Here is a 26,282-nt window from a genome sequence, read left to right on the forward strand (position 1 = left end):
TCCTTCTTTTAAGATAAATGCATGATGCCATTGCTAACCTTGTGCAGTTATTGTGCCAGGAGGTCTCATCGGATAGGTGTGGGGTTTTGCAGATCAAGAGGCAAGTCCTAGGCGTAGGAAGCGGCAGAGAAAAAGTTGTTCATGGAAGATGAGGATGAACAAACCACGAGTGTTTTAGTCATGCCGCTTAATGCTCTAAAGAGAAGGGTTGAGGGCGGAGCAAAAACCTGTATAGGATAGGATGTTAAAGTATTATTAGCAGATCGAGGGGATAGGAGGCAACGTGAAGGGACAGGATCAGCAGTGAGAAAGCGAGAGAGATGTGGGAGGTTTCAGAAAAGACTAAGAGTCACGTTTCCTCGCTGGCTGGCCCTTCTCGGCAGACTGCAGCTGGCCTCCTCCATTCAGATAAGTGAGCAGCCTCCAGAGCACGCAGCGTTGTCTGGCTACCTGAGTCAGGGTAGGGCCCCTGCTACTCAACACCTGAAACTAAATTAATGATGGGCCGCCCGGTACAAGGGCACGAGCCGCGCAGCAGGTGCTCGCCACGTGATGGACGGAGAAAAGCATGGCCCGCTTTTATAGGCAGGCTGTTTCATGACACGAACGCACCTGAAATGAAGACCCGCCGACACCAGCGACCAAATCGAGTCTCACTTTTAATTGTTTTATGCAGGAGAGCGTACGGGAAACTAACGTCCGAACGCTGAACAATATAGTATTCCTAGCACATACTCGCTGCTCAAAATGAAAAGGCCATCTACTCTACACACACCTGAAAGCCCGAAAACCCCGAACAAAATGAACGTAACGGCAAACAACAGATTCCTCCTTCTGGGGAAAAACGGTGCGGAGTGAACCTAGGTATGGAAAGCTTTCGCTCCACGCAACGAAGAGCACGATGTCTTCTGATGCAAACGTCCACGGCGCTTCTAAGAAACTGCACCGTGAAAGCCTTCCCTGACTGCTTGCTCTTGTCTAGCTTGTGCCTGAAAACCGTTTCTGGAAAGGACTTGGCCTATTGGTGTGGGGGGGCAGTTTTCTGCCTCCCTCGTTTCATGCGTTCTGAGCCAGGTCAGCGGGTAGTCAAAGGGGAGGGAAGGAGGGGGAGCAGGCTCTGTCCCATAGACCAGCAATGCCCAAATGGCAAATGAAGATGCCAAGCCGGTTAAAACAAAGGAGATGGTGGTCCAGTAGAAACTTGCTCCTAGAACCACTACGTAGTTCTTTTTCGGTAGCCCGCTTTCGGCCACTGCACGCCGGACCACGGATAAGACCGAAACGCACATCCCCAGGGTGACGGTAGTCAAAATGGCTGTGGGGAGACAGGAAGGAGAAGGGGAGACAGGAAGGAGAAGGGAGCGCCCTCGTTAGTGCCCCCAAACTCTTCTCAGAGCAGATCTTCCCGAACTCGGGATCTCGTTCAGGGACAACTACTCTCGTCTTCTTCCCCCGCGCGCGACTCAGAGCCCCTTCCCTTCCCTGCCGACCCGTGGGGCAAGCGTGAAATCTGGACGTGGAGATGCCCGAGCTGTGGCACAGGCCCCCGGGTGTGTAAAGGATAAGGCAGAAGCAACGTGACTCGACTAGCTAGTTGGGAATGGGAATGTATCGGGGACGTGCCGGTAGGGGGGGTAGCACCTCCCTTTTCGGAAGCAAGACATGGAGAGTGGTCTGATTTTGGGGGGGTCTCTCTGAGCGTGGGGGCCTGGTACAATGTGCGCTCCCCGCCCCGCTCGCGCTCCTTGGTGGACAATGACAAGAGTCTGGTATGACCTCCGGTTCCCCCACGCAGCCCAGTGCTGCCCCTCTCGAGGGTATTGCCAACCGTACTTTCCTACAGCAAAACACGCTGGTTTAAATTAAGATGAAAGAGCCTTTGAAGAAGAGTAGGGAAGAAATCTTCTTTCCAAACGGCAGGGTTACCTGTCAAGATATGTAGGGTGATCAGCACATTTCCTTCCTGACTCCTTTACCTCCAAGTCAAGGAGGAAGGCAGCGAAGCCCGTGATTAGAGCCAGACTAGAGACTGCTGTTAGCCCATAGACCAGGGTCCAATCATCTCGAGCCCAGAGCATGATATCTGCAATAATTAAAAAAAAGAGAGACACAAACGGTTACCATTTTTCTTCATGCCTCCGCTCCTCCCCATGTGCTGCGGTGCTGCTGGCCTCCCACAATTTGTTGAAATGAATGAAATGATGCAGCTTACCTGGCAGGTAGATGGGAACAGCCAGCAACATACAGTAACTTTGGGGACCTGTTGCTGAACATACCCAGAAGAGTCAGTGGAGGACTCGTTATTTCACAGTTTCCTTGGCAGTTTCATTTTTTCATCTCTTACTTTACTTTTAGGTCTGTCATGTCTTCAGAGAAGGGATCATAACTTTGTTATCTATTTGCATAGTGCCCTAGCACAATAGGATGTGTTGGCGTGCAAAATTAAAACAAACCCGTATTTTCTCTCGTACGACATATATCTTCCCCCCCGCAAATTCAGCTCCTGGACATTCCTGACCTGCACTGTGAGGAAATACGGCACTAGCGCTGTCTGCTTCTGCAGGGGTAAGCCACAGGAAAGCTGCACGTGTTGCATAGGGGGCAATGTTCTGGCAGAGGCTCACGTGGCAGAAACTGCTCCTCACTTTCTGCCACTGCATAGCAGGATTTTCATGGGGCGATCTTTTTTTCTTCATTCTGCCTTTCAAACCCAAGGTATGGGTTTGAAATGTTACAGAAATTATAAAAATTTTCAGGGTCATGTTGTATGCAAGAAAATACGGTAGTTACAGACTATAATAATATGCAACAGAGCTGGAGAGAGGCATAAATTCTGCTGACCCCTTTCTCAGACTCCTTCCATGGAGGAAGGGGAATTCTTCCTACCAACTCTCCCTGCAGAGGATGACCCCACCAGTGTTACAACCTGCTCTTCAGGGTGGTAACAAGCCAGCCTAAGCACGGCTGCCAAAACCGCTCGATGGCTGGTAGAGGTGGTGAATAAGGATGCCAGGAAACCCAAGCGATACTAAGTATCCCTGACATTAAACTCCTATAATTCTCTCTCCCACTAGTGCAACCGAGAGGCCCTGCTGCAGAAAAGACTCTGGCACATCTTCTCAAGTCAGTCTCTCTTTAGCAAAATGCTCAGGCCTGTATTTATTTCTTTGCAGTCTCTCCCATCGTTAATGGAGAATGCTGCTCCCTTACCTTTATTTCTCTCTTTCCTGGACAGCGCGTTTGAGTACATGTTCCAGTCGGGATTGCCATTTCACCAGGTTTCTAACTCTTACTCCTTCCGTGTCTGGTTACAGGGCCTCCACTAGTAATTTAAGGTCCTCCATTCTTTTTGGCATTTATATATAGCCATTCCAGCTGTTTTTAAACTGGCCACACTCCAGGCCCTATCAGTAATCAAAGGGATCCTGGTTTTCTTTGGTTTAAAAAACCCCCCAATTTTCGATTAAAAAAAAAAGCAATCTCAAATCCACATTTCTCCGTGATTAAATTGAAACACCACTATATATATCCATACATACATACCTATATATACACACACGCACACACCTACACATACACACACATATATACGCGCGCACACATACACACACACAAATATACATATACATACACATATAATGTATATATATGTATGTGTATGTGTGTGTATATATATATATACACATATACACACACATTATATATATATACACATATATATATATATTTATCCACAATACACACACACACACGCATGCACGCACACGCATGCGCGCACACATACACACTTCTTTATGTATTTATTAGTGGTGTTTCATTTAAATGTGAATGAAAAATGTGGATTTGGGGTTACTTTTTAACTGAAAACTGGGGGTTTTTTTAAATCAGAGAAAACCAGGATCCTGCAATCAATCGCCTACCTGACCACTGTCCTCATCAGTATTAGCACTTCTGTCCTTGCTGTTCATCTGTCCGCACGCTGATACCCGCCTCCGTTCCAGATCCTTGTTGACACGATTTTCCTCCTCCTGCAGACTAAAACCAGGCATGAAGATGACGTGAGTTTCTCCCAACACTTAAAAACTCTTCCCATCAGTTGTGCCAGCCTCAGGCCCCCGGAGCTGTGTCCCCGGGTCGTCAGGTGGAGACCATCCTTCCATACGAGTCTTCCCAGTGAATGCCTCAGTGAACATCCCAAACCTTGCTCTAAGTACCAGTCCGTGTTTCTCTGGGATCTTGGCCAACCTGACATAGTCCAATGCAGGGGGAATCTTGCTGCTTCATTTCTTCTCACGTAAAGGCTGACACCGCTGCTCTTGCAAGCATCCTTTCCATCCTGCACCCATGGCTCTTACTCTTGCTTCTAGCAGATGGCACACCATACTGTTTTCTGGACACGTTCTAGGCTACACGCCTGTCATTTCTTCTTCACAGGGAGTCCCCAGTGATGCAGACCACCTTCTCATTGGTGTTGGTGGGAGCATCCTAACTTGTCTCTTGCAGGAGGCTTTCTGTTGTCTCTCAATCTTCTGTATATCATCCTGGTTCGTCCTCTGGCCCCAGTTCTTAGCTACCACATCTGCACCGGCTCTTCCTCTTTTCTGGTGGAACAGCTGTTCTCCCCTTCCCAGAATTGGGAAAGAGTTAGCAGATGAAACTGCAGGCCTGGGAGAAAGTACATCCAACAACTTCATCCAGTCAGGGGTGGAAGCACGTGCCTGGCGAGTACAGATGCAACACGTAGACTTTAGAAGGGGGGCAATGGCATTTGGACAAGTACTGGCTTCTAAGTTTGACCTCCACAGCATGCACGTTCTTAGAGCAGATCTTGAAGGAAGGCGTAATCAAAAATAGGAGACAGGATCAATCCTAGGACTAATGTATTTTCATTATGATTAATGATCTTGGCACACAAAGCAAGGATTAGCTCCTAAAGGCTGCTGATGACAAAAAGCTGGTCGAGGCATCATCAGGGCAGATGAGGATCTGGATATCGCACAATAACCCCCCGCCCCCAACAACAGGTGACTGAGGACTGAAGGGGCAGAAATGGAATGAAATCCAATGCTACCAAATGCAGGCCACGAACAAGCAACACTTCTGCCTTGGGCTTATTGCTCAAGAGCTGAAGATGGACTTGGGTAGCATAGCTGATCCCAGAATGGCTCCATGCCACTCAGAGCATCCTGCGTCAGCCATGAGAAAGGCAAATGTGACAGACCCCAAGATCATAAGAACTATTTCAAACAGAGAGGGAGGTATTAATAGCATTGTGCAAATGCTAGCGAGACCATCTGAATGACTGTTTGTGCTTCCCGTCCCCCAAATTCAAGAAAGATGAACTGAAACTGGAGCTGGGGGTCGGACTCGATGATCTGCTCAGGCCCCTTCTGTCCCTAGAAGCTATGAAACTATGAATGGAAAGCCTACCTACCGCGAGGGGGTGGGAATGGCTTGGCTTGTTTAATCTTACAAAATGAAGGCCGAGAGGGGCTGTGACAATGGTGAAGAAATACTTGAGGGTGGATAATATTGGAAGGTAACTAGTTAACCTTCAGGACAATGTTAGTGCAGGAGCAGATGGGCTCAAATTTGGCTGTGAATAAACGTAGGCTGGAAATTCCAAAAAGAGTAGAGTAGCGAGGGTCTCCAACGTTGGGAGTAGTTGGGGCAAAAAAGCCCCCCAGACCCTAATCACTTAGGAAACGGGGCATAATAAACTCGTGCCAAGGCTTGTTTCCTGCGCCTGCAGCAGCAAGGTACCAGGCACGAGGACTGAGGAGCTCTCCTTCAGCTCACATGCTTAAATGCAGTGACGTTGGAGGTGTGGGAGCGGTAGCAGGGATTGCGGAAATGGTGCTCTGGGAGTAGCTGGAATTGGTCTTGTTTCTCTAATTTATGGGTGGGGATAGACACCCACAATTTTCCATGAACGTAAAGAAATAATGAAGTCAGTGGAAAGGCTCACAGGGACTTTAAAGGGAAAAAGTCGAGTGGTTTGTTTAAGAAAGGGTAGCTGTTCGCATGCACCGATCTTTCGAACTCTCGGGGGAGAAAGGGACCAGGCAAAAGACCCCCAAAGTTTGTCGCTCGAAGACAGCACTGCGAGGGGTTAGTTATGGATGGTTTCTTAGAGGAATGCCCCGTGACATTAAGCAAGCTTGGACTGGGAGAGACACAAAGCCAGCTGCCTGTATTCCTCAAAGTTTTGGACGAATGGAGGCCTCTTTCTTTGCACGTCCCCTCCATTCATTTTGACCCCAGCGTACTCCGATGTGCAGAAGAGAGATTTAATATTCCAGGCCGCTTTCCACGAGCATTTCCAGGCCAGGGATTGGACCCAATGGACACTGGAGAAAACCTTTGGGGCATACACCGATATATCTGGTGCCGACAGCATGGCAGGGAAGAGTTTTTAGGAAACCGTCCGTGTTCGGCAATCTTTTTATCTTGATGGGGGTCTCTCAAGAAGAGCATAAAGATTGGACAAATGCCTTCAGGACATCACACCAGGGGAGGTGTCATGGCATGCGGTTAGTCACGGGCAACACGGGAATCTGCTTGATTTAATTAGTTACACAGGCAGATTTTTTTTTTTTTTTTTAAATCTCAATCCAGGGCTTGCCCCTGCAGCTTCCAGTGCTTATTAGGAGATTTCTGTTCTTCCTGGACCGTCTCGTACAGCACGGGTGGAAGATGTCTGCAATTCTCTTGCCTTTCCAGGGCTGCGGGAAACACGATCCCTTTGGGCTGCAATAAAAGAATTGGGCTATTCGTTACATCAGCTCATCTCCTATCAAAGCCCGGGCTCTCCCTGCGTCTCTCGCCACTGAACTAGATTGTTCTCTAAAGAAAAGCCTTGTTCGGGTGACATACGCGGCGTACGGCGGAGCTCAAATAGGGAAGGACCGGTTGAATCCTTTGCTATTAGCAGAGAGAGGAGGCGGCAAAGTGATAGTGGCTTGTGGAAGTGGAAATCTGAGGGACCGGACCGGAGGGTCCTGCTACCCTACAGAAACGAACCTCTTTTATGCTTCAGGATAGGAACATCACAATCCTACCTTGACTCCTACCGTCAGAAGCGGCCACGTTGGCTCATCAGGTGCAAATGTCCAAATTCAGCTCTCACTTACCCTGACTATGGGACAGCTGCTAATCTGGCCTCCTCTGACCTGAACCAGTCCGTGAAAGCGGGCAGGGGTGTATAAGCCGAAGAGGTAGGAACTTTTTGTCTTCTGGCTCTGAAAGCTGATTTTTTTTTCGTTGATAGAAACTTGCTGGGTTTTTTTTCTTCTGGTTGGAAGGGGAAGTTTGCCCTTTCGGGCTCTGTTTTGTGGCTCACCAAAAAGGATGACGTTCCAGGTCTAATAAAAGATATCGGATTTACCCAAAGAACCTCGTCTGCCTACGTCCTTAGACCAGCACGGCTACAACCTACCCCCCAGCCCCATAGGATACCTTCTAGCACTCCTGGAAATCAAATGTCCAAGTACTGGGCCCAAGTCAATGAATAAAATCTTCTGGCCTGTGTTAAGCAGGTGCTCAGAGTAAGTATCAACTGGCCCTATGCATTCATGAAGGTCATGATATCTGGCAATGCCACTGGAGATGGCCGAGTTCCTGTCCCAACAACTGTGAACTGATCACGGCTTGTGACATTCGGTGTTTTCCTGAATCTCTCAGCTCCTGGATCTAAACTTTGCAAAGTTCCTAGAATTCATTTGTAGAGAAAAGCTTAGAAACAGGAACACCTGCTTGTAAACCCAGAGGGCAAATAAAATCATGAATTTATATTTTTTAAACCACATGATTTTTAAAGGCATACGACTGGCAATTCTGATCAGGGCTAAATTGCTTTTACCGAGGTGAATCAAAATCTATTTCAAAATAAATATATCAGAATTTTTGCCGATGAGACCAGGAACCCAGATCTGTGTTTTTCCAGGAAAGCATTTTAAGTTTTTTTGCTGCTTTCTTGGATATTTGAATCCTGGCAGGGTAGTAGACTTCGTGTGATGTGAGTCAAAGGAGCCAGTAATTATTTGTATACCCGGTATTACCATTGTGTGTAGGAGCCCTTGTTCTGGACCAGAGGATGGGAAGGAAAAAACAGCAATGGACTACAACCAGGACTTTACTGCTTAATACTAAGGAAAAACATAAAATTAGAACATAAAAGTGAAAACATTTCAAGACAGAGAAAGGAAAGGACTATTCCAGCCTTTGAAACAATTACAAACTCCACTGGGCAAAGCACTAGAAATCAAAATCTGCCAGGAACAATCAATCCTGCACTCTAGCAAAGATGAACCGGATGACCTACCAGAAAACCAGTCCGAATGACAACCTGACAAATGCTATGCACCGGCCTTCCTACCCTTCAGAGTGCTTAGCAACCTATAGCACCCGGGTGCTTATTTACTAATTACAAACCTAATTAAATAAAGCTGCCGGGTCCATTAATTAATCCAATCCATTGCTGCTAATGTTGCTGCTAATGCTGGTGTCAGGAAAAGAAAACTAGAACGGTTTGGCTTGGGAAAGAGAAGTGCTAGAGGGCACGGGATGGAAGAAGGGCATTAACAGATGGGCAATAAGCGGCCAGTTCTCCCTGTTTGTACCGCCCCACTGTAGGACAACTCGGCTTTAACCGTGGGAAGTGCATTTCGAAGCAACAGAAGGAAATATCCCTGCTGGTTACAGGGTCACCGTCCCACTCAGCCAGGCAGGGGTGTTAGGCCCCGATGTCGGGAGGCTGAAGCTTTGAAGGCTCAAATGCACAAATGCACCCTCTGGAAACTCCTGGGAAAGCCGAGCTTTTGGGATCGAGTTTAACTCATGCCCCAGACTACTGCCCCGTACCCCGAGGCTGCAGTGCTGCCGCCTCTCTCCCCCCAGCCTGGGTCCCCTCTGACACCCGGCCCCCCAGGGCCTTTGCGTTAAAGATCACCCTTCTTTCCTCTCCCGGGTGTTACCTTGCTCCCAAAAGTTTGGCGTCACCGGGTTGAACTCCTCCTCCGACGTGTTCAGCCAGCGCAGGCTGAAGGGCACCCCGAAGTCATAGGATGCGGCCCAGCGCATCACCAGGCCGTCGTGGCGGTGCGGCCGGTACTCCAGCTCCACCCAGTGCAGCAAGATGCCCAGGGAGAGGACCCTGCCACGGAGATGAATTGGGTCGTGGCCGCCGCCAGGCCCCACTTGGTGGACAGGGGCACCTGCCACGAGGACTCAGCCGGCCGGACCGAGGCTCGGTTTCGGAAGGGGGACCAGCGCCGCCACGCAGCTCTCTCCGGCGGGGCGGTCTCCGGCTGGGCCGCCATCGAGCCGCCCAGCCCCGCGCGCCCGTCGGATGAAGATGGCTTCCGGGCGGCGGCGGGGGAACATTCCGGCCCAACGGTCCCCGGCCGCGGCGGCCCCGCCCGCTCCCGCCGCCGCGCCCGCGAGCCCCGAGCACCATCCCCCTCCCCGCCGCCGAGCCCGGGCTTTCCCCACACGCGCCGTGGCGAGCCTGCTGGCCCCCCGCGTAGCGCCCAGGCGCTGCCCCGGCTCGGCTCTCGCTGACCCCCCTGCTAACTGTCCGCAGAAGCTCAGGGCTGGAAGGGACCTCGGGAGACCGTCAGATGTAGGCGGCACTTCGAGACGTGCCTGTCACACCCCGGGGTGCTGGGTAGCTAAGCGCCGGACTCCCCAGTACAGGCCAGGCCTCAGTCTGTCCTGACAGGCCATGTTTCCAGTTTTGGGCTCGCTGACCTGTAAGCCTTAAGGGAAGAAAAGCACTGCATGGCATCTGGGCCAACCCCAGGAATCAGCTGCCAGCTCCAGGCGAGTCAGAGTGGCCTTATCTGGATTACAGGTTAATTGGCAGGTCGGTAGAAGGGGCAAGAGCCAGCTCTACGGTCTGACCTTTTATTGCCGATATATCCCAAAACACAAACACTTCTCTTAAAAGTCTACCTGACCACCCGTGCCAGTGCAACATAGACCGTTACCTACCACCTGGGCAGACCCAAGACGGGGAGGGCGGCGCACACGCTGGCAGCAGGTCTTCTTGGACTTGCCGAGTTCTCCGATTGTCCCTCCAGCCTATATGCTGTGTTCATGGTCGGCTTGTTCTACTGGTCTAATGAGCACCCTCCGACTGGTTTTATTTACATTTGTTCTGTTAAAACCAAGGGGGTCAGCCTGAACCAGATCTCTCGTGGACCTGGAACGTGTCAACTGGTGGGGAAAAGAGAAGGGAGGGTTTCTTGCATCCTTCCTTCAACATCACGAAATACCGCTTAACACTGTCCTGTTTTCTCTTCACCATAGTTTATAGGTCTTCACTGCCGAGGCTGCTTTTTGACAACTCATCTAACTTAAAAATGTACCGGCTGTAGCAAAATGGCATCGAATATATTTGCTTGCACAACCCCGCCTGCTAACATTTTAAGATAAAGTTATTCTACTGGATTTGGGTGACCAAATACAAGGTCTTCTTTCAGGCCTTGCACTCCATTTAATTTGATCTCATGACTTGGCAATGTTGACCACTTCCTTTTATGTCGTGGTGACGTCCGCAGAGGTTCGCTCTGCTGTCACTCAGAACCAGGCTTCGGGGCCGTCTGCTTTAGCCACGTTTCTGCAGCTTTGCTTGGGCCCCTTACAAATGGCAACAGAGGAAAGCGCCAGGGAGACAGACAACCAGAGCGGAGGACAAGCAACCAGGAATTCCCAGTGCCGGCTCCCGTTGTCATCCCAGAGGCGCACCGATTAACCTCTGCACCGCAGATTTCCCATGTTTAAAATGTCTCCCAGTTAGGAGGGCTCTGGCGTGGCTAATGAACACAACTATGGACTGCACACACATTTTAGCAACCGTCACTGGGAGAGGAGCCTTGAACCCAAGCAGTGCTTTCTTTCTTCAGAAAGCACGGCGTTTGGTATGGCTTCTCTCCTGCTCTTCCTTCCTCACCTCCGCATTAGGCTGGTGAGCTAAAAGGAATGCTTTCCTGGCCATTTCAGTGATTGTATCTGATCCTTGCTTCATGGTGCTAGATTTAATATCCCCAAAACTTCTTTGAGCAAACAGTCCCTCCTTCCCCTCCAAAACATTTGCAATGCAAACTGTCCTAGGCCCTGGCTTGCCTGGTCCTAAACTGCTTTCACTGCATGTGCTTCTAGATGGTTTGAAAATCTCTTTGAACACAAAAAAGGTGTTGTGACTAAGCTATGGAGGATGTAGGGGCTGCACTGGAATGATGCTGCTATGGTTTGGGGGTGAGCAGTGATTTCTGCCTCTTCCCCCTGTCACACTGGCACCCTTCCCAAGTGACCAGACGAGGCTTGCACTTTACTCTGTGAAGTGCCAGGGCTCCCCCACTTTCTCCCAAGCTTGCCAGGAATAGTCAATAAAAGCATTTCCCTTAGGATAAATATGTGTCGGGATATTAGGGTACCCAACACAGAGTGAATTTGTGCTTACTTGGGTTTCTGTGTATGCAGAGAGCTTGGAGGATGGCACATCTCTCCAAATCCAAAGCAGCTCAGTGCTAGTGGCAGGACTCTTTGAATGAATTAAGTGGGGTTACTGGGGCTGCAGAAGGAAGCTTGCATTAAAAACATGGAAATGGTTCTGAACTCTGCTACATCCAGAATAAGTGTGTATGCAGTTGGAGCAACTCCAGGGGTTTCAGTGGAGGTCTCTGGACTTAACCCTGGGTACTGGAATCTGCCCCAGTCTCCATGATTTCTCCCACTACTTAAAGCTTTCTAAAACCCACTCATGAACAAAGAAAAACCCACAAACTCCAACGCGTGCAATTTTCTCAAGTGGCTTTATTTCACTACAAGAAGAGCCTATTCAATGATAGGACAGAACAAAATAGCAATGCACCTCTGAAACCAATTTGAAATCATTCAAACACCTTAAAAAGCCTTAAGATCAACCATCTTCTCTGATGATTACTGACTGAGATGGTAAAACAGACCAGCTTTTGCATCAAATATGCATGGCAGCGCTACTGCTCAGTGTTGCTGCCCACAGCTGCCATGTCCAGCAGTACCAGCTGTTGAGAGAGAACCACACTTGATTTGGTTGTTGTACAAATATCTCATCTCATTTACAGCAAGATTTCTATCCACCTTAGTTTTACCTCTGCATAGTGTGCGCAGATAGAAGTTTGGTACAGTGAAAACCCCGTACCTGATCACTATGTTATATTCTCAAGTGCAACGTGTTTAATGCAGAAAGAAGGAAACATTAACAAAGCACTTATATGGCTACTTTTTAAAAAACGTTAAACATGTCTTCCATACAGAAACTCATTTTTTTCCTCTAAAGCAATGAACATATTTAAAGCTAGAGCGATACGATAGCATCTTAGGAACATGCTGCTCGTGGCATCAACTGCATCACTGAAAGTCCTTCAGGGCAGTTCTTTGTGTTACTATTATTTGAATACCCAAGCCTGCCGAGACACAGGTGTTTGAAACCAGCAGTCTCTCTGACTTGGCACATGCCGTCAAATGGACGGAACATCAGGATATAACAACAGAAACACAGAAGGCCGGCAGTAATTAGGACTGACCTGTAAAATAAGATGGGGAGCTCATCTCTGTGTGTGGATGTTCCTGTCTTTCTGGCTACAGACACAACAAAGAGTGCTTTTGAGCTGGCTAGCGTGCTTTTGGCATTCTATGCATCCGATGGAGGTCTTTTATGTGCCACAGGCTGCAAAGAGTCAATGTCTGAAGTTCTCTGAACCTGGGAAGTGCTACACAGAGAGAAAGTTCTAACCGCTCCTTTTTTATCTTCCTGGTCAATTCGGGAAGATACAGCAAAAGCTGCAGGTATCACGATAGATCTGTTTTCCTCACCTGCATCCAGCCATGCTAGACTACTTTAAAACTAGAATTTGGGCTGCACAACTAGCTGGATAAACCCCCTGCAATTCTGTTACATGGATGTGAAGCGGACACAGGAATCTGGAAGCCAATGGGTGTCTGAGATGACGTGTACTTACCCAGAACAATCTTTCTGCCCACAAATGCAGGTTTCTGAGTCTTGAGAGGGACCCGGACTGCTTAGATGTGCATATGGGTGCGCCTGGGGGTAAGGGCTATGCACTGACATGACAAAGTAATCAGGCACTATAACTGAAAGCCCTGAGCCACAGCAAAAGAGAAAGTGCAGTTTTGCCAAGTTCTTCTCCAGGATCCTTTGCAAAACAAAATAATGAAACCCCATTTTATTCCAATTACCTACTCTAATCCATTTGGAAGCAGAACTCCTGATGAAGTCCCCCAGTTCATGTTGGGATGTGACCATCATATCCCCTCTCTCATCATTAAAAACACACAGCATTTTTTTTAAAGGCCAATATTGCTGTGTCCTCCCACACCGCAGGATGTATCCTCATGCCACAGTCTGAGTTACTGCTTTGCTGTCAGGCTGCAGGTTGATCAAGGAATCGCTTGCCTGGGCCAGTTCAGCAATGGAGACTCGTCCTCTCTGTCTGATGTATTGAGCCACAGCAGCCATCTCCTCTGGGGTGATGTAGATGAACTTTCCTCGGTCATCGATAACACCTACAAGATAAAAGGTGACCTGGAGTCAGTACTGCAAGGCTGACTACATTTCCAAGTAGAAGGCAGGAGAGGGTGGAACTGTAGAGACTAACTGGTTCAGAGAGGTATGAGCTTTCATAGGCAACAGGCTACTTCATGAGATGCCACAAATGGATTTGGAGAAAGAAAGGGTTTAAAACAGAGAGGAATTTACATACAAATGAAAAGGGCAGGGGGAAAGGACACTGCAGCGATAAATGCCTCATGGCACGGTCAGAACATCCACCGAGGCAGGTGCTTAAACACTTCTGAAAGTCACGCTAGGCCTCTAAACACTTTTGCAAACAACTGGCCCTATACCCTTCAGCTTGCTTTGCAAAAAAGACAGTAGATAGACTTAAAAACAAGACACCAGTATTACTGGCTGAAGTAACACACTGCACAGGGAAGTGTTTTGCAAGTTCCACTAGTGCATCTCAATCCTCATCTACATCATCTTTTCAGATCCAGTCCTGAACTTCTTTTTTGCACGGTGTGTTAAATGCACTGAAAGAAGCAGCCTTTCTGTAATGCTGACAAGTGCTCCCTATGCACTAGGGTGGTAATTAAGCAAACCAGTCAAGCCTGTGCTTAAGTATAAATGTGCGAGATGTTCCACTGCGAGACCGTTTCAGGCTGGACATAAGGAAGAATTTCTTTACTGTCCGAGCCCCCAAGGTCTGGAACAGCCTGCCAGCGGAGGTGGTTCAAGCACCTACACTGAACACCTTCAAGAGCAAATTGGATGCTTATCTTGCTGGGATCCTATGACCCCAGTTAACTTCCTGCCCTTTGGGCAGGGGGCTGGACTCAATCTTCCAAGGTCCCTTCCAGCCCTGACGCCTATGACATCTATGAAATCAAATGGGACTACTCGCAAACTTTAAAGTTAAGGACATACCCAAATGATCCGCTGGACTCTCTAGATAAACCCTGTGGACTAAGGGGGTCTGCAGAGATTTACACGCAGACAGCACCGTGATGATTATGGGCTATTATGACCCCAGCACTTGTTCCTGCCTAGGGCAGGGGTTCGGACTTGATGATCTGTTCAGGTCCCTTCCGACCCTAGAAACTATGAATTTATTATAATACAATAGGCTAAAATAATTAACTGTTGTTACAAGACTTCAATAGTAGAAAGCAAGTGCTCTAACCACTGGGACTATCCTACCTAGCACAGATTTCTTTGTGTTCTTCAGTGAAACAGGATACCCTATGAAGCGTGGAAAATCTGCTTAACTCAATTATCTGCCCTTATACACTGGCAGTAAACTTTTAACAAAAGACGATAGGCTTGAAAAACAATATTTAGCAACAGTTCTATCTATTTTGGGCGCATCATCCATTTAAAAAGAGGAATGTGGAATTTTAGAACGACAGAATCACAGAAAAATGGGGCTGGCAGGGACTTCATGAGGTCATCTAAGTCCAGTCCCCCGGCTCCAGGCAGGACCATCCCTTTCTAACTCCTTGCAAAACAGGACAAGCACTGGCTGAGGGACTTATGGGTACGTCTACAACCAGGAACTATTTTAACTTAAAAAAAAAAAAAAAAAAGTCAATCAAATAAATAGGTTTCAGGTTGCCATTGTCACCATCAGCTGGGGAGAAGAAACCATGCTCTCAACCGTGGCAAAGTTCCAGCTTCCTTGCCCAGACTTTACTAATTTGGCTCAAAACAAGGCAAAGCAACTCAGGCCTTGTCCAACTCTGGTCTCTGGGCTTTCACAATGTCCCCTACCGCTCCTGCAGGTTGTCCCCTTTTGAGACACCCCCCACCCCCGACAAGTATGAAGGGTTCTCACCCAAATCCTTTCTAGCCTCTAGATCTCTCCTCTCTGCCTCTTTTGTCTACAAGAATCCTATTTCTGTGGAGCACAACAGCAGAGGCATGCCTGTGGCCTGTACCTCGAACTCCCAGTTTGGAAGGGCCCAAGGGCTTCAACAAGCTCGCTGGGATGCATACCTCTGCTTGGCTCTGTTAGAGCCACTGCCCCAAACACCAGAGGTTATATTTTTCAGACAGGTTTGCAAACTCCCTACAAACACAGACTTCATCTGAGATGTCTCATTCTTAACTAATTTAGATCCAGGAGACAGCAATTCACACTTATATGCAGCACAGCAGTGCCTGTGCTATTTAAGGCCTTCACAGTAGGACTTAAATGATACACAGGCCTTAAGCAGGGTCTCTCTGCAGATGAAGTGCATTCAGGGTACATTATTTTAATACCATGCCACAGTTACAACCTTGTACCAAAGAGCTAGAGAGCCTCTGTCCAGCACTGCAGTCCAGTTTAATCAGAAAGTCTCAACACAGGTGAAATTGGGGTAATATAGCACATCTACTATTTATGTCTAGTTGGAGCATTTTCTTCCTAGCAGGTGAAGCATTTTCTAGGTCAACGGGGGCCAACCTCCTTGGCAGGCATGCTATGAGTGAGCCCTGCACCCTCTGCAAGAGCCAATCCAACCACGATCCCCTGCCTAATATGTTGCTCTGTTTTCTTCTCTCTGCCATGTGCTCCCTGCCCAATCTGCTACTCTTTTTCTGCTTCCTATACTATCTTCTGCTACCCTTTCCCTGATCTCCTGTGTGCCCCCATAGAGACTGCCGGTGCCACTTGTGGCATGTGCCCCAGAGGCTGGCCTCCTGCTCCTAGGTTACCTATTCACAGTCTAACCCACGTAGATAGAAACATGTAATTTCTCCAGTGTCACCTGTCAGAGTACCATCTGCCATCAGGTCTTGTATTCTATTAATTGCATCCTGTTGGGGAAAGAAAAAACAGCCGGTTAAGAGACGAGAGGAAAGATTTCATGTTTTCAGACATATCAGAGAAATTGTTATTTCTGAGTGCTGAACGTTCAGATATAACACGCATATCAGCAGTCCCACACAGGCGTGAATGATCAGCTTGTTGTCAGACAAGTTTCTAACTGTCAGTCTCTGTAACTCTGTTTGCAGGAGGGGAGCCTAGAGACGTGCTCGTTCACATTTAATTAGAACATGTCGGAGCAGACACAACGCCTCACTGTCATGTATATTAAGCCCCTGCAAAATGGCCACTGGGGCACTTTATCTAAACCTCATCAAATGAGCTTTAAAGCATCCTGCAGCCATTTCGAAACGCAGAGGGGCTTAATACACATGACGGTGAGCTGCTTTAATCAGAGCAGCTAGCCAGAAGCCGCTCTAATTAAAACACGCCCCCTCTACCCCCAAGCACGTGTATAGGCAGCCAAGTAGTTTCTCCTATGAAAAATTGTTATTGCAAAGTTATTTGGAGGTCAGGGATACAGTTCAACTATTTATTGGAAGTGAACTGCACAGATTCCCAAAACAAGAAAGTTTGTGAGCGGATGGAAAAAAAAAAAAAAAAAAAAAAAATCAAATCAGCGACATCAAATTAGCCACATGCATTTATATTAATACATATTATATGTATTTGTATGCCTCAAATACATATACGGAAGTGTATTAATTCTGTTTAAGGTTCTGTCATTGTCAACACAACAGAGGAAACACGCTAAATTTATCTCTACAAATCCCTATGGCCCCGTGAGGGGCTGACTCATTGTAATCAGATGAGGTTTTTATTATTCATGTAGAAACTGCACTGTATTAGATGCAGTGGAAGAAAATAAAACATGAGACCCCCAAAGTGCACATGGAAGCAAGACAGAAGAGGAAGAGGCACAACAGTAGAGGGATGGAGAAAACCAACTGGAAGACAGAGGACAATGGGTATGCAATACTGTGAGTTCACTTGGGAGGGGTCTGCATAGGGTTTGAAGGGAAGTTGTTAATGAGTAAGAGTCATACTACGAATATAACGATTTAAAATTATTTTTTCAAAGTGAGTGACATGGAGAAGGAAAGGAGGGAAGAGGACAAGGGGATGCCAGCAAGGAATGAGGCTGCCAGGACAAATACTTTGGCATGAACAACATAGCTAGTGTTGCAGGTCTCCCACTCATCTGGACCGCTGCTGTCTTTCTCAACAATGAATATGCTGCTACCTACATATTTAGGCAGCTTTGTAACCCAACCTACCCTAGATTGGTAAATCAGGAGAGGGCACGCAAATGTGCACTGGATGAACCTCAGTGAAAACCTAACGTATCTTCCACAGAAGCAGACACACATGGGAAGAACCCTACTCGCCAACCTACCCTCCTTCCTCCAAAAGTACCATTTTCCACGTTCACTCAAGCCTTTAATCTTTACCTGTGTCCTCAAACCCAGATGGGAAGCCAGGTCCTCCAGCTGATCCACCTTTGTACTCTATGGGAACAAACAAAAAGTGAAACGCAGCTGAGGAAGTACTGGGTTAGCATGTTATTTGGCTAGCTGCAGAGATGTGACGGACGCAGCTAGGCAGCAAGAAATTGCAATTTAATTCCACTTTCCTAGCCAATGTTCTTGCCTGGGGAAATAACTGGTGTTGCACCATTTGAACGAAACAGCTTTGCTTCAAGAGAAGCTGGAAGCTCTTGCCCACCTGGGGATGGAGATCTGAATGCGTTTCTGGGCATCTGTTTTGAAGAACCGCCTTTTTTTTTTTTTTAAACAGAGGCAGGCTAAGCGCAAGCACAGCTTGGATTCTCTGTATGCAATGACTTGTACAATGCCACCGGCTCCGTTCTTCCTGCTACCTGTATTTCTTTCTATCCAACCATGTGTAACTCAAGCTTCCAGGCGGCATGTTGGAGACTCCTTTTTAATTCAGTTCCAAGGATGGTGCAAAATACCTTCAAAAACTATACTTGGGCCAGACCTCCTGGTGGCTCTAAGCTCTTTAGTGGTCTGTCTGCTCTTTGTGGTTGAATCTCCTTCATAAGCTTATCCCTTAGCTAATTTCTTACTAGCAGAAGCATATACCCAGTGCTATTTCAGAGAGGCAATGCACGCAGACCAGGGAAAAACCAGGAACTCTTGAGTTTTGATCTCCTTCTGTGACATGAATCGAGTCATTTAGATTCCAATTCACCACTGCTTTAATCTAGTTTTACTGTTTGGTGCAACTCCATGTTATTACACAGATGACTGGGGTAATGACATGCAGTGGTGAATCAGGATCTTAACTTCCCCATGCCTTGGCTTTCCCATCTGTAAAATGGGTTAACAGCACATACATCAAAATGCAGTGCAAAAATTAACGCTGGGGAGGAACTTTTGAAAACATAAGAAGCGTTAAGTAGTCTTATTTTTTCTTTTAGTCCTGACCATGATTCTTTGCAATACTACAGGAAGCTGTACAATTTCAGATGCAAGTTTTGCCTTTAATTGATTGGAGATAATGCTTCCAAAGCCGTATTGCATTTGCTTTTGGGCTTCTTTTAAGACTGCAGGGATTCTAACTCAGATGCACCTCTAAGAAATAAAAAGGCTGCAACAAACACTTGCTGCTTTTCATTCAAACACAAGAAAAGAAAAACCACAACCCAGGCACCCAGATTTACTAGTTGTGAAGTCAGATACAGCCAAGCTAGAGAACTGACTACTATGGACTGAAGATATGAAGAGGGAACCAGTCCATGGAATTCAGTTCTCAGAGCTGGGAACTGCCAGATTGTGTCACATCTTCTTTTAGAAAGGATAGGGTGGGCAAAGCCACATTTAAGAAAAATAGTGAAAGAATAATAAAACAGAAGGACTGAAATCTTAACCTACACATATGCCTGCCCTGGATTGTCAGGGGGTTTACTGGAAGCTTTCCGACTTACACATTTCCCACAGACAATATGCTACAAGACTCGTTTTGCAACAATATACTGTAGTTATTAAGCCTCAAAGTCGGGTTCAGCACAGCATGAAAACGCACGCTGAATTTTTGTCAGAGCACATTGACAATGGGTAAAGGTCTTTGCTGAACTGGGTCCCCAAACTAATTTAATGACATCAAGGCAGGATCATCCTTGACTAAAGCATCTCGCCTAAGTGTCTGTCCAACCTGCCCTTGAAATCTTCCAGGGATGGAGATGGCACAGCTTCTCTACACACCTGTTCCAGTGCTGGACCACTCACATAGCCAAAATGTTCCTCTTCATCTCCAACCTAAATTTCGCTTGCTGAAGCTTAAGGTCATTGCTCCTAGTCCTTCCTCTCCCCTATGGCGAGGGGCAAAAGCCCATCTCTATCCTCTGTTATCCATATCCATTTAATCTGTAAGCGCCCTTTAAGTATCTGAAGTCTCTTACCAAATCCTCCCTCGGTCTTCTCTTCCTCAGACTCAAGTCTTCCTTAAATTTTGAAGTGTACTGCCTTCGTAACTATTAAAGCACTTATTACGAGCCAGCGCCTCTCCTTTTAAAAAGAAACAGAATCGTCTAACATGACAATCGGCCGCTGCAGAAAGGAAACACGATGTTGGGACCCGCAGAGGAATTTAATAGTAAAGGCTGGGATTTTCCAAGCAGCCTGAAGAGCATCAGGTGCTCAACCGCCACTGAATTTCATCTCCTACCTCCCTTCAAGCTCTTGGAGAAACCTCATTAAAGCACCCAGCAAGGCACAGGGACCGACAGAAGAGCCTACATGTAAAAAGTCTCTAAGGAAGGAATAGGGACAAGCTGCCTCTACTCAAAACTTCTATTGTCAGACGCTATTTGATAGAACGGCCAACTTCAAATCATTTCATTTCATATGAAATGATGAAATAAATGAAAATCAGCTGCTTGTTGAACTGATGAAGCCGAAAGAATTTGTAGACGGGTATGAATAACTTAGCACCCCTGGAGCAGACAGCTCCTAACAGATACAAAAGGCACCAAATGATCCAGGTAGAATGGATGATGTGCTGCCCTCATCTTTTATGAGCAAAGTATTAATTTTCAGATATAAAGGGAAAAACTATCCATTTTGAAGAAAACAATGCTCTGGCTTTTGGTCTTGGTGCTGCCAACCATCTCAAGCAAGCCACGTGCTTAAACCAGGTGCTTAAGTCCTGTAAGAGGAACCTTAAGCACGTCCTTAAAGTCCAAGGGATATCAAAGAAAGGCAACTATAAATGGGTACTTAAACACTGAACAGAGGCTTTAGTGACCGATCACTGCAACACAGAGAAGTGGCTGCAGCACCTCGTGGATTCGGATCCAAAGATCCCCTTCCCCATTTTGAGTAGAAGGACGTGAAAGGGAAGGGCCTAATCAGTCTGCTTGCTGCTCTTCTGGGGCAGTTTATTTAGGTTGTGATTTGATGGGATTTTAATGTGTGTGCATGTTCAAAATATTTGACCAAACCCAGCTTTATCACAGATAACGGCAGACACAGCACATGAAACAAAGCACGGTACAGCCGCTTCAAGGCGCTCCTTTCCATCCAAGAGCTCCCGTTGACCTTGGAGGAAAGCAAAATCTCCAAGCTATGCTAAGTACCAAGAATGCGAGTTTTGACCTTTGAAGACCCATCTTCACAATGGAGTTACTACAGCTCTTCCTTGAGTTCTGTCCTTGTTCTTTACACCCAAAAATCTCTAGGCCAAGTTCAGTGGACTAGCCCATTTCAGATAGCTGGCCCACCTTTGGGTAAGGGCCTAAGACCAAGTACTGCTTTCGTTTGGTCCAGCGAGCTTCCTCACTGTGCAGTGCAGACACAGGCTCAACCGCTCAAGTGCGCATTGGCCTATGCTTGTCAACAATCCCACCAGCAGTCTCATAAAGATATGCTGGATCTCACAAATTCAGTGACAAGGAATGACACGGCAGCTCACCTTACTGCAGCACAAGCACTCGTGTAGCAGAAAAAGCCTACAGCGTACGGAGATGTATTAACAGGACTTGCACTTGCAAATCAAGGGAAGAGATTCTTCCGTACGATTCAGTACTGGGGAGGTTTCAATGGGGGCACTGGACTGCATCCAGTTTGGGGGCCCACGCTTCAAGAAGGATGTGGTCAGTTTGGAATGAGATCAGCACAGAGCAATCAAAATGATTAGGGGATACCTGGGGGCAAGACTAACAAGGAAAGGCTGAAAATAATTGGGCACTTTTACATGTACTCCAGGGCAAGGGGTGGGACTTTAATTAGAGCCGCTCTAATTAAAGCACCGCAGCGTCTCATGTATCAGTGTCCCCGCACTTCAAAATGAATTAAAGCTCATTTGACCAACTTTAAATTATTTGACAAACACTTGAACTTGAATTAAAGCTCATTTGACAAACCTGAGTTCAGATTCTGCTGTTTTGAAGCATGGGGCCGCTGATACACAAGATGCGGGAGGCTGCTGGAGCGCAGTAATGACCACAGAGACTTGCTGCAATTGCAGCGTGTCAGAGCAGCTGGATTAATCATGTCCCAGTGGCCTCCCAGCATGTCTACAGGTACCCATTTCATTTGGAGAAGAGAAGACTGAGGGTAGGGATTTGATAACAGGTTTCAAATACCTAAAGGGCAATTAAAGAGAGGATGGAGATGGGATTTTTTTCTCCGTGACTGCAGGGGACAAGAATAGGAGCAACAGCTTCAAGCTGCAGCCAGGAAAATTTACACTGGAGATTAGGAGGAACTTTCTGACTATGAAGGTGGTCAAGCACTGGAACAGGTCATCTTTCCTTGGAGGTTGAAGAGCAGGTTGGACAGACGCTTGCCTGGGATGGCTTAGCCAGGGACAATGCTGCCTTGACCAAGGGGCTGGGGACTAGATGACCTTGTGAGGTCCTCTCAGCCCTACTTTCCTGCAATTCTTTTGGTCCTATGAATGTGCAAGTCTTAACACCACCCATGGCAGAATACAACACTTGTGAGGAGCTAGCACGTTAAGCATGGCTTTGCAGTATGATGAGGGCGGTGACCCAAAATGACTGTACAAAGACACACACTGCAGAGAAAGAAAAATCTACTGATCACTCTGGATTTCCACCAGCGTCACCGATATCTGGGGTGGCTTGAAGCCAGATGCCTGTGCACACAAGAGCTATGCGTGCTAATGAAACTTTCCATGTGTCTTATGCCGAGAATCTCGTTCCCCATAAAACTGGGACCAAGTTAACCAGGACTAATACAGGTAACTATACGAACAGAATGAATATGCTCTTCTCCCTCCAGCTCCAGATAGGAAAATGTACTTTGCAAAGCAAAAACCCCCGTGAGAGTTGGGGATTCTATTTTTAATTGAGGGGGGGTGGGTGGTGTTCAAGATGATTCACAAACTTTAAAAATGCAACTAGACGAACAGCACATTCAAAGGAAGCCTAAGGCACCCTGATCTTTTCTATAATACACCTCTAAAGGTTAAGATGACACCATGCTTCTCAGGGGTATGAAGTTAGAAAGGAAATCATGCTGAAGGCTTACATGACCTTTTACTGTGCATGAGTTTCAAATGTACACAAAAGCAACAGACTACACACAGCTACCACGATCCTGATTTTCACTCAGATGCGACACCTTGGCTATAAAAGAATAACTGATTTTTTAAAAATCAATGCTGCGTGTTCACATTTAGAAACCCAGGGGCTGACCTAACCAGGCACTGAGCACCTTCAAGCATCTGGACCTCAGCATGAACAGGATCAGGTGCCAAGGTACTTGCAGACACTATTTTTTCAAAGATAGAAACTTTTCCACTTAAATCTACGGGGAATCTAACCAGGATAAAGACGGACTGTTAATACACTGCTGAAGCCAGCCCGCTTCTCTATGAATTCCTTTTTTTAGGCTGCATAAAAAGCTATTGCCAACTATTCGGGAGCATCTGATATCTTTTTGAAGTGAGCTACTTGAAATAGAGCATGTACTTCAGCCACAGGAAAAAAAAGAGAAAATTTCAATGTGACATTTCCAAAGCGTCTTCTCATTTTAAGGTTTATTTTAAGCCCCTAGTTCTAAATTGAACCCCAGGTATAAGGCACTCCATACTGCAGCAGAGCCATAAACTTGTATGTAAGGGCCAAAACACGGCCACAAAATTAAAATGGAAGGAAACACTATTCCAGCAATTATGAACACAACACGAGCTGCTTGAGCACATGCATATTGGGGTAATCAGTGGCATTAGCTGGATACTTGCTTTATTAAATATACGTTTAGAATGTGACCGAAGTGGTCTTCCTTTACACAGTTCGCTGCCAATAAATCATTTGACATAAAAATATAAAGCAAAGAAATGAGACAGAGAAAGAGAGAGAGGGAAAAAAAAAAAGGAATGGTGGCTTACCTTGATGTAGCTGAGAAATTCCATTAGAAAGCTATGAGACTGGGTACAGCAAGGAAAATAATTATTAATTCAAATGAATAAAAACGTAATTCTTTGCAACTCCAACTTACTGAGAAAAAAACAGCATTATAAAAAGTGTTCCCTAACTATAAGTATACAAAACGCACATACCCATGTGTGTGTCCAAGGACCAATTTTGATTTATGAAATGAGAGCTAAGGTAGTCTATGAGAGTTGAAATGGTTTGGTTCGAGGATCATCGGCACTTAAAATTAATCTTTTGTTCTTGTCAAAGTAGCTCAGAACCATCCAGTATCTGCACTGTGCGTCTTTATGGCACAACCAGTGGGCAACATCTCCTTTTAGACTGCATTACTTTCTATATTGTCTAATAAATTATATCAAGTTCTGCTCTCTGATGTGGATGCGATTCCAGTTGGATGCTGCTCGTATATACTAGAGGGCGGAATTTAGCCCATAACATTCATTGCATGTACAAATGACCCATTTTTTTCAAGCTTCAAAAGGCAAAGGGCACCCATTAACTTGAATATCGGTTGTGGGAGACACTGAGGCTCAGAGTCTCTAGAAATTAAGCTACTTTTATTCAGTGCCTAACTAAGCATTTAAGTGCATGTCTTGAGACACTGAAGTTTATTACAAACCCATGTGGGACAGAGCATGTGGTTGCAGCAGGTACCAGGATGTCACAGTACCTTGTACAGAACAAGGCAGAAAGGCACCTGGTTTTAGCTACATTAATGTTCCTATAAAACTGAACATCTTGGAGCATTTTGACTTAATGGGTGTTCGGAAAAGGTACTTTATCAGTCACATATGTAACAAAACAGAGATTTTAGGCTGACAACAAGGAACCCTTGCCCCAATTTCTTAAGTGTGTAACCCTCCCTCTCTGCTCCCATGGACACAGCTTCCCACCAAGAACAAATTAACTACAGTTGTGCAAGCCTGCTTAAAAGGAGGTTGCTAATGAAACAGCTTTACTTCAGCTGTAAAACCATCTTCTAAAACCACCTGCGGTGCTACAGGACACAGCTAACTAACTATTGCAGGTCACCTGGAAGGGGAAAGAAGCCCATTTTACCAGTATCATACTCCTGGTAGGACTTTGCCACTTACAAGTTTCAAAAAGCCAAATCACACAGTTTAGGGTTAGATTTTTTTTTTAATGCCAGTTGGGGCTGGATTTGCAAATAGCTAATAGGTGCTAGGCATCCAAACCCTACTTTAAAGAGGAGCCAGGCATCTGACTGCCCTGTAGGTCTTTGACAATACACCTCGTAGGTACTAACTCTAGGTGACTTCTATTTGGTCTTAATTAGGCACACGATAAAGAACTCCTGGGGGACAGACTTGGCTAGAGGGAGAAAGAAAGAAAAACATTCTTTGCTCATCATAATCCTATAGACCAAAATCTGCCTCTACACAAGCCCTCTGGCTGTAGGAGTAGGGCAACAATCTAGTCGCTTGGTACTTTAAACAGATATGCCAGAGTCAAATGCATTCAGTTGTCAATACATGGGAGGTGCAGCCTCCAGGCCCCTCTTCATTTTACAGCAGTTCAAATTACAGCCAGGAAAAATGCTAAACAGGGAATCCTGCCTTCCAGAACAGCACTGTAAAAAATGTTAGATAAAGTACCACATTTTATCAGCAGCATCCAAAAACAAGTTTCTATGTGGCCACAGAAGCTGGGTGTTATGAGCCCTCTGCAGAGGGTAAGGCATTAACAGCAGCAACGATCATTAGCAATGCAGGGTGTACAGTGGCAGAAACGCAGCCAGAAACACTGGGGAAAGGAGCATGCTAAAGCTTCATTTTCTAAACCACATTTAAACATCAGCTTTGTTTCAGTTTTATTCATGTGACATCTCTCAGGGATTGGAGTTGGGGGTTAAAAATGTATTCGACTATCAATGGCAAATTGGAAGCAACCCTTGTATTCAACATTACTTTTGCTCCCTGTTACCTGGCACTCTAGTAGCATGTTTTGTGTGTGTTGCAGGATTGCTGATTTTAGGAAGGCATTTGGATTAAAATCAGTCTAATCCAGCCCTCTTGCAAGAGAGGCAAAGCCCCACTCATTTATATACGGACTGCATTTATTCACATCTAATTCTAAAAACTGGAATCAAGTACTCTAACGCTCCCCAGTAAATACTCTAAATTGACAGTTATTATATATGCACATACCTCTGCATGTTAAAGATGCAAGAAAGCCTATATGCACACCCAGCCTTCACCCAGCTAAGTGCTTTTTGCAGGAGATAAAATGCAAGAAGGATCATTTATACAGCCACAATGAGCCAGGGAAAGGGAGTCAGGGATTCTAGCTGCAGAGACAGCCTAACATACCTCTTCTTCGGTCATTGCTTCTTCAACACCTTCCTCTTCCACAATAAAACTCTCCTTCAGCTTCAGGTACTCTTCATACTCCCTCTGTTCCTCCTCCTCTTTGGCCTTCTTCTTTTCCTCTTCCTGCAGAAAAATGAGAGTGGTCAATTCTTTCCT

At 46.3% G+C, this 26,282-nt stretch overlaps 1 protein-coding gene and 1 long non-coding RNA gene across 2 annotated transcripts in view; both read right to left on the reverse strand.

Moving 5' to 3' along the window:
- Positions 1 to 640: 640 nt before the first annotated feature.
- Positions 641 to 7,651, reverse strand: LOC149851824 (uncharacterized). The gene is made up of 3 exons (XR_016439518.1): positions 3,921 to 7,651; positions 1,927 to 2,083; positions 641 to 1,315 (listed from the first exon to the last, which is right to left on the reverse strand). It is a non-coding gene; the product is annotated as an uncharacterized LOC149851824 (long non-coding RNA).
- Positions 7,652 to 11,797: 4,146 nt separating this feature from the next.
- Positions 11,798 to 26,282, reverse strand: part of LOC149851825 (DDRGK domain-containing protein 1-like) — a gene marked incomplete at its 5' end in the record, with an annotated part of 28,766 nt that continues 14,281 nt past the window's right edge. Inside the window, 5 exons of the mRNA XM_090030319.1 lie at positions 11,798 to 13,569; positions 16,312 to 16,360; positions 17,822 to 17,878; positions 23,751 to 23,789; positions 26,127 to 26,249. Of these exons, the coding sequence (XP_089886445.1) occupies positions 13,397 to 13,569; positions 16,312 to 16,360; positions 17,822 to 17,878; positions 23,751 to 23,789; positions 26,127 to 26,249 (441 nt within the window). The remainder of the gene's footprint in view (positions 13,570 to 16,311; positions 16,361 to 17,821; positions 17,879 to 23,750; positions 23,790 to 26,126; positions 26,250 to 26,282) is intronic.

Source organism: Crocodylus siamensis, unplaced genomic scaffold (genome assembly GCF_052110815.1).
Source record: "Crocodylus siamensis isolate JL-2025a unplaced genomic scaffold, ASM5211081v1 HiC_scaffold_150, whole genome shotgun sequence".
Taxonomy (NCBI): domain Eukaryota; kingdom Metazoa; phylum Chordata; order Crocodylia; family Crocodylidae; genus Crocodylus; species Crocodylus siamensis.